Raw genomic sequence first — 14,104 nt, 5'->3', positions numbered from 1 at the left:
TCCTTCATCACGGCTCCTGGTCATTGAGCTTTCCACAGAGGGTTGTGGTACACCCAGCCTTCTCCCTACACACACACACACACACACAGAAATCTGATCATTAACAACCTTTAAAAAAACAGATTTGACTCAAGAGCTATCTCGTCGTTATGGTTCTGCAGGAACGAGCTGTAAAAACCCGGTCATAAGTTAAGCTCCTCATGTCCTGAGCTTCTTCAATGTGACTGAAATAATATTAATTTCATAGCCTAGAAATCTAGCTGCACCCTAGCGGCAGCAAATATATTTGTTCCGTAGGTGGGTCTAGAAACGAGCCATAGGAACTTTTTGAGTCTCGAACACCGTTTGTGTTCACCAATCACAGCGCTCTATCTGTTTAGAGAGTCGTTGGGCGGCTTAACACGACGACGACATAGATTTTAATTGGCTTGTCAGACTAACGTCATCCAGCTCTTTGCTCTGATTGGTCGTAGCGCTACCCTATTGGTGCAGAGGCAGTTTGAAAGACAGCCTTCATCCCGCCCCCTGGATTGAGCCGAGGTCGTTGCCAGACTATACATTTTAATGATATAGTCTGGCTTGTCAGGCTAGAGGAACTATGCAAGTCCGGTGTTACCAACCCTCCTCTCGGCCATGTGCATTTGTTTACAACGAAGCCAGTGAGAAATCAATCCATGGATAACGTTATTTATCACCTACCATGTTACCATGTGTATATTTGTGTATCTTATCTGTCATAAACAAGAGATTACAGGTTACGGGCGCGTTTGTGTCATAGTGCTGCAGAGACGAGAGCTGGGACACCGGGTCGGAGGCTCTGATCTTACAAGGTTGGTTTTCAGCCAAGAGACGCTCGGTGGAAGGCAGAGAGCCTCTATTCTCCCTGGAACAAGTTACAAGGACTCTGAAGCTGTTTAATTAAATTCAAATGTAGCAAAGTTAAGCTACGAATCTTGTGTACAAATCCCATAGTTCCTCTATCCGTTTTTTTTTTTTTTGCATGACCAAGTCGCACAACGACAAACAACAACAACAAAACATTGACATATTTCACAACAACATCACATAGTATAGATGTCTGCTCCCGGGCTGCTCCTCACCTCCTTGACGAAGTATTTGGGTTTCCAGGAGACTCTGGCGGCCGCTCTCTGTTTGCCCTCACTGCGCTGCCTCTCCTCCAGACAGTGTTTGTGCTCGGTGGCGGCGTCCATGTTGCCCGACTTGAGAGACGCCGTGACGTGCTGCCACAGACGCCTGGAAAACAGGAAATACCACCATGACGACAACAACTGTCAGTGTGACATCATCATCACAGGTGAGTTTTTACATGTGTGTGGTTCAGTCGATCTACGGCAAACCATTTTAACATTTAAAAGCCAGACTGGATGTGTTTCAGATTGCAACGGCTACAGTAGTACTAATTCGTACAGTAGTAGTAATTCCAGTTTGAGATATCTACAATTTGATTCTGACTAGTCATAATTCCAGTTCAAGATATCTTTAATTCACCTCAGTTAAAGATATCAACATGTGACTTTTCAGATATGTTAAATTAAGTTGTGACTAGGTGAAATTGCGTTATTATGGCAAGTGGATTTAACATTTAAAAGCTAACTTCGACTATCCGAAATTAACATTGTAGATAGCCTATCATCAACGTCTTTCTGACTAGTCGTAATCACATTTTGAATAGTTGGATTTTTCATTCAAGATATGTGTCTGTAATTCCATTTTGCGTAGTCAAAAAGAACATTTCAGATATCCGCAACTACGATCTTCCTAGGACAAATGACGTCACTTTAACCATTCATGTGTATGGGGTTTCTCATTACAGATATCTATAATTCAGTTGCAGATATCCGCTATGTGAATTATGGATATCTATAACTGAATTATGGCTATTCATAATTCCAATTTGAGATATCTACAACTTCATTTTTAATTTAAGATAGGCTATCTGAAAAGGGACATGTAGATGTCTTTAATTGCAGTGAATTTAAGATATCTTGAACTGGAATTATGACAGGTCAGAATCAAATTGTAGATATCTGAAACTAGAATTAGTACTAGTCGTAATTCAGTTACAGATATCCGTAATTCACATAGCGGATATCTGCAACTGAATTATAGACATCTGTAATGACAAACCCCATAGAATAGAATAGAATACCTTGAATATACCTAGAATACCCTTTGTCACTATACACATGTACAATGAGATTAAGAGCTCTCCTTCAGTGCAAACATACAGTATACATAGATTAAAAAAATAAAATAAAAAATCCAAAAGATACATTCCAATAATGAATAATAAATCTATGTATCATAAGATAAAATAAGTTATATATAAAGTATGGATTATTATGAAAAATTGCACAGCATAATGGCGATATTGCACATTCGATATTACACATGAATGGCAAAAGTGACGTCACGTTATCCTAGGAAGAATGTAGTTGTGGATCTAAAATGTTCTTTCTGACGAGGCAAAACTGAATTACAGATATCTTGAATGAAAAATCCAACTATGCAAAATGTAACGAGGACTAGTCAGAAAGACGGTGTTGATATCTACAATGTTAATTCCAGATAGTCAAACCTAGCTTTTAAATGTTAAATCCGCTTGCCATTATAACATCATTGCGCCTAGTCACAACTTAATTTAAGATATCTGACAAGGGACATGTAGATATCTTTAACTGAGGTGAATTAAAGATATCTCGAACTGGAATTACTACTCGACTAGTCAGAATCAAATTGTAGATATCTAAAACTGGAATTACTACTAATCGTAATTCAGTTACAGATATCTGTAATTCACATAGTGGATATCTAACATAGTGGATAGTAGTCACATAGCGGATAACTCGAGTGCCTTTACATGTGTTTTTTCTACAAATGTTTATTAATGTGCATTGTTCCTTTTCAAATAAACTAAACTGAAACTGAATTGTAGAGATCTGTAATGACAAACCCCATACACATGACTGGCAAAAGTGATGTCTAAGGAAGAATGTAGTTGTGGATCTGAAATGTTCTTTTTGACTCGGCAAAACTGAATTACAGATATCTTGAATGAAAAATCCTCCAACTATTCAAAATGTGATTACGACTAATCAGAAAGATGTGAGTTGTAAACACACACACATAAACACACACACACACACACACTCGCCTGGACTCGTACTGGTCCTGCCTCTCCAGGGGCCGGATCTTCTTCTTGACGACCGGCAGCTTGGACGTGTCGATCACTTTGTTCTCTCCGTTGTTGTAGGTGAACTCCAGGACGCCGTTCCACTCGCCCTGCGCCTTACACACCACGTTACCCGTGTGGTTGTGTTTCACCTCCGCCGTCACTCTGACAGAAACACACACACAATCAGACACACACACACACAGTCAGGAGTTTTAATGCTGCTTTTCCTGCTTCACTACTGTAATTTATCATTTCTCAAACGAAAATCAGGATGACACACAGACAGCTTCTTCTATTTATCAGTTTTTACTCTATTATTAATAAGTTTGTGACGCTAAGGAATTAAAGTAGCTGATATGTCATGAAAAACAAACATTAAAACATATTCGCTACAGTTTGTTTTTATTCTACAGCTTCAGGTACAGTCAGCTCATCCATAAAAAGATTTTATATATTTCATTTGGCAGCTTTTCTTAAAGCAGATATCAGTGGAATGTTTTTGTTAATATAAGTCCTAAATAGTCCTATTTTCCGTCAGCAATCACTTACATGAAGTATTTCAGCCTAAACACGAGTCTCTCCGTCACTCTGCTCTGCTGTAACCCGAGGAGAAAATTTTCCTTGTGGGATACAAGTGTTATCCAATGAGGAGAGAGAACGGCATGAAGGGCTGTGTGTGCAGCCAAGGGATGCGCGTGAATGTGGTGACGTAGCACGAGGACCAATTGATGCCTGACAAGGGCGGGGGCTGCTAACTCATGGTGCGTTCAAAGAAACTCGTACTTTGTGTTTTTCCTTCCTGTGAAGTCATACCAGTTCGATCTGGTACGAGTTCACGGGTCGGAAGTTACGAGTGGCCGTTATAGGGAACTTGTTGTCACAGACAACAGGATGGTAAAAACACGAGCTACGGGTTACCTGGAACGCTACCAAGTCGTAGTTGTGACTTGAAGCTGTAACTTACGGTTTCAAAAGCCTGCCTTGAACGCAGCATTAGCCGAAACGGCCGTGAAGCTGATATCTGCTTTAATGTTTGTTGAAGATATAGGCTACTATAGCCTAGTACTTTAAACTTCTGCTGCTGCCTTCTGTCATTTCTTTTCATTTCAGTGTTATTTATCTGTTTCTTTATGGGTTGTTTTTTTTTATGCCTGGCTATGTGAACTCTGTATTTTATACTGTTAATAAGTCTGGCATTCGAGGGAAGGTGAGGTGGGGTTTAGTTTATTTTGTTTTGAACTTGTGTAAAACTGTAAATTGTAAAAACAAACTAAAAAGACCTTGATCAAATATACATATATAATACTTTTCAATACTTTATTTGCAAAAAAATATAGTTTCAGACCATAAAATCTAACTTTTTTTTTAGTATTCAAGTATTTAATTACTTTAAGTACATTTTCCTGATGATATCTTATATTTCATGTACATATATGTACGTTTGGTTTAATACAGTGAGTTTTTTTTTTTTTTGCTCCAAGTCTTTTTATTTATATTTGTACATACAAAGATAATGTACAGAGTACATAAATTCAAAAGTATAAATGATCAGGAGTAATACAAATATAAACAACAACCCCCACCCACCCCACCCCCACCCGCTCCAACGGAGCCCCATCCCTGCAACAATATTACTGCACCATTTTTACAATCTTGTGTTGAGTTGGTATGCAATTACTTGTATTACATGCATCACATACATATCAATATTTATATAAATAAAAAAGTGACACAATTAGAATAGTAAGAAAAATAGTCGTTAATTAAACCAAAACAGCATGATAAACAAGTAAATAAAAGAAAATAAATAATAAATAAAAAATCAACAAGTGATTGAGAGTGGTCCTTATGGGTTTCAAATTGTACATAATACAGTATCAGTCATATAAAACACCAAAATTAGTGACATCTTATTTCTCTATATAACTTAAAAATGGTCTCCATGTAGCATGAAATTTTTGAATACATCCTCTTGTAGAGTAACGAATCTTCTCTAGTACCAAATGATGTAGAAGGTCATTAATCCACATCTTAAAGGTTGGGGGAAGTTTCTCCTTCCACTTAAAAAGTATTAATCGCCTAGCTATAAGAGATGCAAAAGCTATCATATTCTGTGCCTGGCGGTTAAGGTGAGAATCTTGTTGAGTTATTCCAAATATGGCAGTAATGGCAGAAAGTTCAATAGGTACTTGTAAAACATCTGAAAAAGTTTTAAATATTGACTGCCAGAAGTTGACTAGTTTTGAACAAAACCAGAACATATGCGAGAGGGTAGCTGGTGCTTGCCTGCATCGATCACAAATGGGATCGACGTCAGGTGCAAACTTTGCTAGTCTCACTTTAGACCAATGAAGACGATGCATGACCTTGAACTGGATAACTGTGTGTCGTAAGCAGATTGAAGAGGAATGTATTCTATCTAAAGCTCTTTCCCAAATCTCCTCAGGAAGTTCAAACCCCAAATCGTCCTCCCACTGAATCTTTAATGATGTCAAAGGTTCCAAATTATATGTATTTAGTAAGGAATATACGTTCCCAATATTCCCTTTGGAACCTGAATTAAGCTTAAGAATGGAATTTAGGAGGGTATTGGGTGGTTGGGATGGGAAGTGAGTAAATGATGTTGATATGAAACTACGGAGCTGCAAAAATCTAAAAAGATGGGAGTTTGGGATGTTAAATTTTAATTTTAATTGATCAAAAGATGCAAAAATATTATCAATAAATAGATTCTCTATTGTGGCAACTCCTCTATTAGCCCATTCATGAAAAGCACCGTCTATGATTGATGGCATGAACTGGTGGTTTTTTGTTATAGGAGCACAAGTGGGCAGGTCCTTGAGAGAAAAACTCCGTCTGAACTGTGTCAGAATTTTAAAAGATTGTTTCACAATTGGAGTTAAGGTGAATTTAGATATGGAATCCAAAAGAGGAAGTTTTGAGCATAGAAGTGAGTGTAAAGAAGCATGAAGACAAGAGGAGTTTTCCATTCGTAACCACTCAGGGGTGGTGTCACCATATGGAGAGTCTTTCCAAAACAACATAGACCTAATATTGGCAGCCCAATAGTAAAACTGGAAGTTAGGGAGGGATAGTCCTCCATGTTTACGATGTTGTTGTAAGATCTTTTTCCGTATTCGGGGGTTTTTCTTGTTCCATATAAATCCCGACACCAAATTGTCTACTGACATGAAAAAGGATTTAGATAGGTATAGGGGAATGCACTGAAATATGTACAGGAATTTGGGCAAAACATTCATTTTAATTATGTTAATTCTGCCTCCTAGTGACAGGGGGAGTAGACTCCAACGTTCCATATCTCGCTTAAGGTTAGCCAATAGTGGTGAAAAATTTGCTTTGAATATGTCTTTAAAGGCATGTGTTATCCAGATTCCTAAATATTTAAATTTTTGTGGACTGACTTTAAGCGGGAATAAACTAAAGTCAATTTGCTTAGCTGCTATATTCACTGGCATAATTTCACACTTCTGTAGGTTAATTTTATATCCTGATATTTTGCCGAATTCTTCAAGCAGGTTGAGAGTATTTGGTAGGCTAGTTAAAGGATGAGAGAGATATAAAAGCATATCATCAGCATATAAGGATACCTTATTATCTGAGTCATATCTCCGAATTCCCTTTATATTGATTTCACCACGTAACGCTAGAGCCAGTGGCTCAATCGCAATAGCGAACAGGAGTGGCGACAGAGGACAACCCTGTCGGGTGCCACGGTGGAGAGGGAAGTAGGAGGAGAGGTTATTGTTTGTTCGAACAGCCGCAAGTGGAGACGAATACAGAACTTTAATCCAGGAAATTAATTTTTCACCAAAACCAAATTGTTTTAGAGTGTAGAAGAGATAATCCCACTCCACCCGATCAAACGCCTTCTCTGCGTCAAGTGATAGTAATATTTCTGGAATGTCGGGTGGAGTGGGACCATAAAGAATATTAAATAGGCGTCTAATGTTAAAAAAGGAGTGGCGACCTTTAATAAAGCCAGTTTGGTCATCGGCTACAATTGAGGGCAAGACCGCTTCTAAGCGGCAGGCCAGCATTTTGGAAAGGATTTTACTGTCTACATTTAAGAGTGAAATGGGACGATATGAGCCACAATCTAGAAGGTTTTTATCTTTTTTAGGAATAAGGGAGATGGTCGCTTGTCGCATAGTTAGAGGAAGAGAACCAGTGGCAAGTGACTCCTCGAATACAGAAAGCAGGATAGGAGACAGCTGGTCTGCAAATTTTTTAAAGAATTCGCTCGGGAACCCATCGGGTCCTGGGGACTTTCCAGCTTGCATGAGCTTAATTGCATTCATAAGTTCCTGTACAGAAAATGGTTTATCTAGCTCGGATGCAGTATTGTTATTAATTGTGGGGACATTTATTTTCCTGAAAAATGAATCAAGTAGGACATGGTCGTCAAGAGATTCACTATCATACAGCTTGGAGTAAAATCTATGAAAACATGAATTAATTTCAGAGTGATCTATATGCTTAGTGCCCGATTCATCATTTATCTCAGCTATAGTTCTATCCACAGTTTTCTGGTGGAGCTGATGGGCTAGAATCTTCCCTATCTTTTCACCACATTCGTATGTTTTACTCTGTGATTTATTTATTAGGTTTTCAATTTGTCTTGTTGATAGCAGATTGAACTCTGTTTGAAGAGTCAATCGCAGTTTGAATAAATCATCAGATGGGGTGACAGCAAGTGTAGCATCTAATTTGAGAATATCATTTGTTAGCTGTTCAAGTTTCATATTGTGACGTTTTCTTTGTTGTGCGCTATATGATATTATTTGACCCCTCAGGTACGCCTTCATGGATTCCCACACTATTAAAGGAGACATTCCTGGAGTCTGGTTATGCTCGAGGAAGAAAGTTATTTCAGAAGAGATACATTTAATAAAGTCTTCATCTGAAAGTAATAAAGTATTAAGACGCCAGGGGTGATAGTTGGCATGGGAAATTGGTATACATAAAGTCATCAACAGGGGAGCGTGATCTGAGATAATTATGGCTTGATACTCACACTTTCTTATTAATGGAAGAAGCCTTTTATCCAAAAAGAAATAATCTATGCGCGAGTATGTTCCGTGGACCGGTGAAAAGAAGGAATAGCTTCTAGCCGTAGGATTTTGAAAGCGCCATGTATCAACTATACCATTCGTATTAAGAAAAAGCTGCAGTTGAGACGCTGCACTGGATTTGGACGCAGTCCTAGGCGAGCTACGGTCCAGAGTAGGTGATAATGTGCAGTTCATATCCCCTCCGAGGATAAGATGATGTGTGTCCATGTTGGGGATATGAGCAAAGAAGTTTATAAAAAAAGAACTGTCATCCCAATGTGGTGCGTATACGTTCGCTAGTACAACTGGTGTATTATACAGTCTGCCCACCACAATTACATAACGTCCTGAGGAGTCTGTTTCAACCTTTGACATAACAAATGGGATGTTCTTATCAACAAGGATGGCCACACCTCTAGATTTGGAATGAAAATTAGAATGATATGATTGCCCAATCCATCCTCCCCTGAGTCGAAAATGGTCAAAGGTTCGGAGATGCGTCTCCTGGAGAAAGGCAATTCCCACCTTTAATTTTCTCAAATGAGTCAATACTTTCTTTCGTTTAGTGGGGTGGTTCAAGGATTTTACATTCCAGCTTATAAAGGTTACGTCACAATTAGTTGATTTGTTTGAAAAGTCTGTGTTAGTCGTAGCCATATTCAAAATAGGGAAAGATTAGCGATGCACTAAGTCTGCCTGTATTTATAGTTTCAAAAATGTTGAAAGGACCTTTACAATATAAGTAAACATGACCAATGGACCAAGAGAAAAAGAAAAAAAAACCGATTGTAAACCCAGGTACAGCAAATCCCCAACCCTCACCTGAAAGAACTAGGTGACTCCCAAACCCCTCGCAACAGTATCTACACATTTAAGTGCTTGTATGAGGATACACTAGCTCTAAAAGAACAAACTCTGCTGTAGAACATAGTTTTGTATAAGGCACCTTAGAAAATGTTTTAAATTCAAAAGTTTTTTTTTTTCTTTTCTTTTTTTTTTCCTTTAAAGACAAAAAAAAATATTTCTTCTGTTGTCTAAGTGCTGAGTAAACAGAAAAGAAAATGATAATGACAGTGACACAACAGTATACTGACCATTCAAATTATTATCTGTTGTAAACAAAAACAAAAGAGTGAAAAACAGCACAGTTTTGATACCTTGGGTCTTCATCTGGAACAAACTGGAGCCATTTGGCTCTGTAGAGTGTATCAGTCAAGGTGATGTGTTTGCGTGACAGGATGGACAGCACCAACCTTATTCAGACGTAGAATTTAGCTATTCTCACTCATTTCAAGTCCTGGTCAGTCTTTGGAAGAGTCCGGTAGGATTCTGGTTTTCACATAGGTCATGGCTTCTCCCGCGTTTTGAAACTGCTTCTCAGTTCCGTTATGCGTGATCCGGAGCCGTGCTGGGTAGAGAAGACCGTATTTAACACCGTCTCGTCCACGTAGTAGTCGTCTCACCTCGCTGAAGGCGGATCTGGCCTGCACGACGCTCGGGGGGTAGTCCGGGAAGATGGAGATGTCGGTCCCTTTGAACCGGAGCGGCCCGGGCTCCCTGGCGCGGCGGAGGATGTCAGCACAATCTTGGTAGTAGTGGACTTTTGCCACGATGACACGGGGTTTACCGTCTTGGTTTCTCGGCTGTAGACCTCTGTGGGACCGATCGATCAGGACTTCTTTGTCTATTTTTAGCACTTCTTTTAATAATTTGGAGACAGCTGCCGGTGTGCTTGAGCCTGGAGTCTCCGGGACATTTAGTATGCGGATGTTAGAGCGTCTCATTCTTCCTTCCATATCAAGACATTTCTCCCGCAGGCTGCCGACCTCTGTCTCGAGTTTCCCCACTTTTGTTAACAATGTAGTCACGTCGTCTGAGCATGACGAGAGCCCCTGCTCCATGTGTGCCACTGTTGTTTTCATCGTCTCCACGTCGGAGCGAATAGCCGCGGTGTTGTTTGCTAGCTCCGTTTTTACTGCCTGTAGCTCGTACTTAATGTTTTCAAAATCTTCGGCCAGAGCGGTCTTGAGTTCCGACCTGAGCAGCATAGCTATGTCCATTTTTAACTCTGTGAGGATTTCTGCTTTCAGGTCCGCGGCATCCATTTGGTCTTCAGGCTCAGGTGTGTTACACCTGGGTGGTGAATCACTCGGGCTTGAGGCTTTGGGCCCAGTTGCGTTAGCTCCTCTGGTGAACTCAAATTTTCGCAAATTGTAGGCCATTCGCGCTGCGGTGTCACAATAAAAATGATTTACTGAAAAATAATTAACTCAGAACGATGTGTCGTAGTTTTCTGTTGGTATAAGGTGCCTAAAAAATAACTTTTAACCGAAATTCAGCAGAGCATGTTGCTTGTGCTGCCTACTCCATTGCCTGCTCGCTAGCGCCCCCCGTTTGAGCAGTTTCTAAGCTGCTTCATTTCTTAATACAGTGAGTTTAAGTGAGGAAAATTGTTTTACGAGTTTTGCAGAACTTGTGTCTAAATACTGATATTTCACCATAAAAAGAGATGTTATCCAATAAATGTGTTCAGGCCTCTGAAGATTTGGTTCAGATAATAAAAATTAGTGTTTTAGCAATTCAGAAAAGCTGTTATATGTGATTATGTACCAGACATGATTGTGTATAAGTGTTGTTAATGCTTCTTTAGTTAGGGTAAGATGTGTTTGAAACAGAAGCATGTAGTTTTTTTTACTGTATGGCCAATATCGTTATTTGTTTCAGTAAATGTTTTTAAACTGCATCACACCACAGACTGAGTTTCTGTTCTCTCAACTCATTAGTGTCGTCACACCTGTCACACTCACTCATCTCTGTAAAACCCACCTGTGCACTTTCCCTCCGTAGAAGGGTTTGGTGTGGAAGGTGACGGTGGCGGAGTATCCGCTCTTGGCACAGTTGATGGTGACCTTCCCTCCGAGCTCCACCCAGGGCACGGTGAGGATGGAGCGGGCGTAGGCACAGGGCAGCGTGAACACGTACTCCTCGTCGTGCTCCAGCAAATACAGCACACCTGGAAGATGCAGAGGAGAAAGGTGAAAGGTGAAGGTTCATTTTTTATTTGTGCATTTGATTTAAAAAAAAAAGAGAGAGATAGACAAGGACAAACACCAAAAAATAAGAAAGATGCACAGGTTGGATGAAGAAACCCGCAAGGGCTTGAGACATCTGCCACAAAATTTACAAATTATCATTTACAACTATAAATATACTTAAAATAACTCAAAGAGAAAGGGAAATGTGGAAAAAGAATAAAATAAATTACACATCTGCACTGCTTTCACCAGTGTTGGGAACGTTACTTTTAAAAAGTAATTAGTTATAGTTACTAATTACTTCTCCCAAAAAGTAACTGAGTTAGTAACTCCACTACTTCACTATAATAGTAACTAGTTACCAGGGAAAGTAACTATTGCGTTACTTTTTCTTTCTTTTTTTTAAGTTTAAATATGTCGAAGAATTTGGATTTTTTTCTCTCATTTTTAAATTGTATTTTATTGTTTTCATATATTTCACTGATCGCAATTATGGAATGCGAGTGTGTGTTTTATTGAAAGCGAGGCTGGTGTGCCTATGAAAATAGGTTACAGTGGGTTTTTTAAGTGCTGTGGCTACAAGCAAATCTCATATTGTCTCTGTACAAAGACAACAAAGACCTTTTTAAATGTGAAAACAGCGGAGACCTATTCAAGATTTGCATTTAATAACAGGCGAAACATCGAAATTAATTAATTTATGGCCACATTAAGTGAAATTATTAACTTTACCGATTATCCATCTGATTATCTGTCCTGCTGCGAGCGCACAACAGGGTATCTGCGGATCCTTAAAAAGTCTTAAATTCATGTATCTAAAATTAAGGCCTTAAAAAGTATTAAATGTAGTATTAGAAAATTCTAAGATGGTCTTAAATATATAATACACAGCATCATAAAATATGTATGCACTTAAACTTTTATATGAAATAACAGGGTATGCGCGCGGGGTCTTAAAAAGTCTAAAATGTGAAAATCTAAATTTTAGGTCTTAAAATGTCTTAAATTTGTTGAATTATTGTGTTCAAGTCTTAAATAATTTTAGACAGGTCTTACATTTTCTTATGCCCACCATGGGCGAGCATTTCACTCGCATTTGCACCTAAAAAAAACAAACGTGTGAACCGGAAAAATCACAAAAAGAAAGAGCACACGATTGGTCAAAAACTACAAATCCCACAATTCTCTGGCCTCAACAATAACAGTAGTTAGTGTAAGTAAGGGAGAGTGGAGCTGTAGGTGAAAAGAGGAAACAACGCCACGTCTGGTCCTGTTCTATGTTGTTCGTTCACACCGTCACCGTTACGTCCGCGGTGTAAAAGGCCGTGACGCAAAGACGCGATTAGGCGTGAGACGCGATTAGGCGCGAGACGCGGTATACGCGACTTTTTTTTTTTGCGACGCAATACACCCGATTCTTTTATGGCGACGGGACCTTCGCGTCTTCGTCCTTTTCATCATCAACACGAGGAACGCTTTTTTTTCGCTCGAGTTTATACGCGCGACCAAACGCGAGATACGCGAGAAATGCGATTTATCGCTCGTTTTGACTTTGTGTAAATTCGCGTCTTCACGAGCCCGCCCATTTTCACTACAACAACAACATTTCTGCTCTCACCAACCATGGTTGAGGTCACAACGCTGCTGTAGCTGCTCTGGAAGAGTTCCAGCTGATGAGCTACAGAGACTTTAGGGTCAAAGAGGAGCAGTGCGTCGCTGTGTCGGACTGTTTGGATTTAATGAAGAAGCTGCACAGAGTCAGGTGAGCAGAAGCTCAGGACAAACACTTCGCTCCGGGACATAATGTAGCTACACCTCACATGTTCTTGTCTTTTACCTCAGGGAGATTAAAGTAGTGTCTGTTTCCACTTTCCCTCCGATCTCGGCAGCTTCCCTCTGCTAGTCTGTGTGTGTGAGGCTAAACTGCGTGCGTGTGTGGTTTGTGTACAAACTGAACACTGCCTCTGATTGGCTTAGCATGAAACCTTACTCTGCCTCAACCAATCATCATCACCTATGCGGTTGTCTCGTCCCTCCCTCCTCCCCCCTCCCCTCACCAAAGGAGAGGAGGAAAAAAAAACAACAGTTTAGCAGCTTCTGTGTCTGAGATGAGCCAAGTCGGAGGACAACGGCTTCACTGAGTAGTTTGTAACGCGCCTCATTTAATTGTCGGTAACGGTAACGGCGTTGTAACGGTGGAAATAGTAATTAGTTAGATTACTCGTTACTGAAAAAGATAACGCCGTTAGTAACGCCGTTTATTTTAACGCCGTTATTCCCATCACTGGCTTTCACACACTGTTATCGTACCTCATTGTACAGCACTGTACTCAGGATCAAGGATCAAGGTTAAAACTGTTGTGGAGTGAAAATATGTAATTTCTAAAGGTCAATATAATATATAATATAGCAGCTGATGATGATGTGAGGTTTGGTGACTGGTCTGTAGATCTGAAACTTCTACAAAAACAGAGTAATTCTATTAATAAAGTAATAATTCGATTCCTATTCCTATTTGTAATCATAATTCAGACAAATAATGGTGAAAAGACATTCTTATAAATGTAAAAGCCTGTCAGTGTGATAATGATGGTTAATGGTGGGATCTTTTATATCAACACCGACCAAAAACCATGTAGGATGTTTGTATTTTAGTGTATTTGTGGACAAAAACTAAAGAATAACATATGTATAAGGGGTTATTAACAGGAAGAATTCAAAGGAACATCCTCAGTAAAGCAAAGATCGATTGCATGGATGTTGCTGAATCGACCTGGTGTCTGTGTTGATCTTCATCCTGA

General features: G+C 39.5%; 1 protein-coding gene across 1 annotated transcript in view; it reads right to left on the bottom strand.

Annotated features, from left to right (window-relative positions):
- Positions 1-20: 20 nt before the first annotated feature.
- osbpl10b (oxysterol binding protein-like 10b) overlaps positions 21-14,104 on the bottom strand; it is a gene marked incomplete at both ends in the record, with an annotated part of 43,051 nt that continues 28,967 nt past the window's right edge. Inside the window, 4 exons of the mRNA XM_083990333.1 lie at positions 21-65; positions 1,101-1,254; positions 3,170-3,358; positions 11,095-11,281. Coding sequence (XP_083846459.1) covers positions 21-65; positions 1,101-1,254; positions 3,170-3,358; positions 11,095-11,281 — 575 coding nt within the window. The remainder of the gene's footprint in view (positions 66-1,100; positions 1,255-3,169; positions 3,359-11,094; positions 11,282-14,104) is intronic.

Source organism: Trachurus trachurus (assembly GCF_905171665.1).
Source record: "Trachurus trachurus genome assembly, chromosome: 16".
NCBI lineage: Eukaryota > Metazoa > Chordata > Actinopteri > Carangiformes > Carangidae > Trachurus > Trachurus trachurus.
This window is presented reverse-complemented; position numbering and strand designations above follow the sequence as displayed.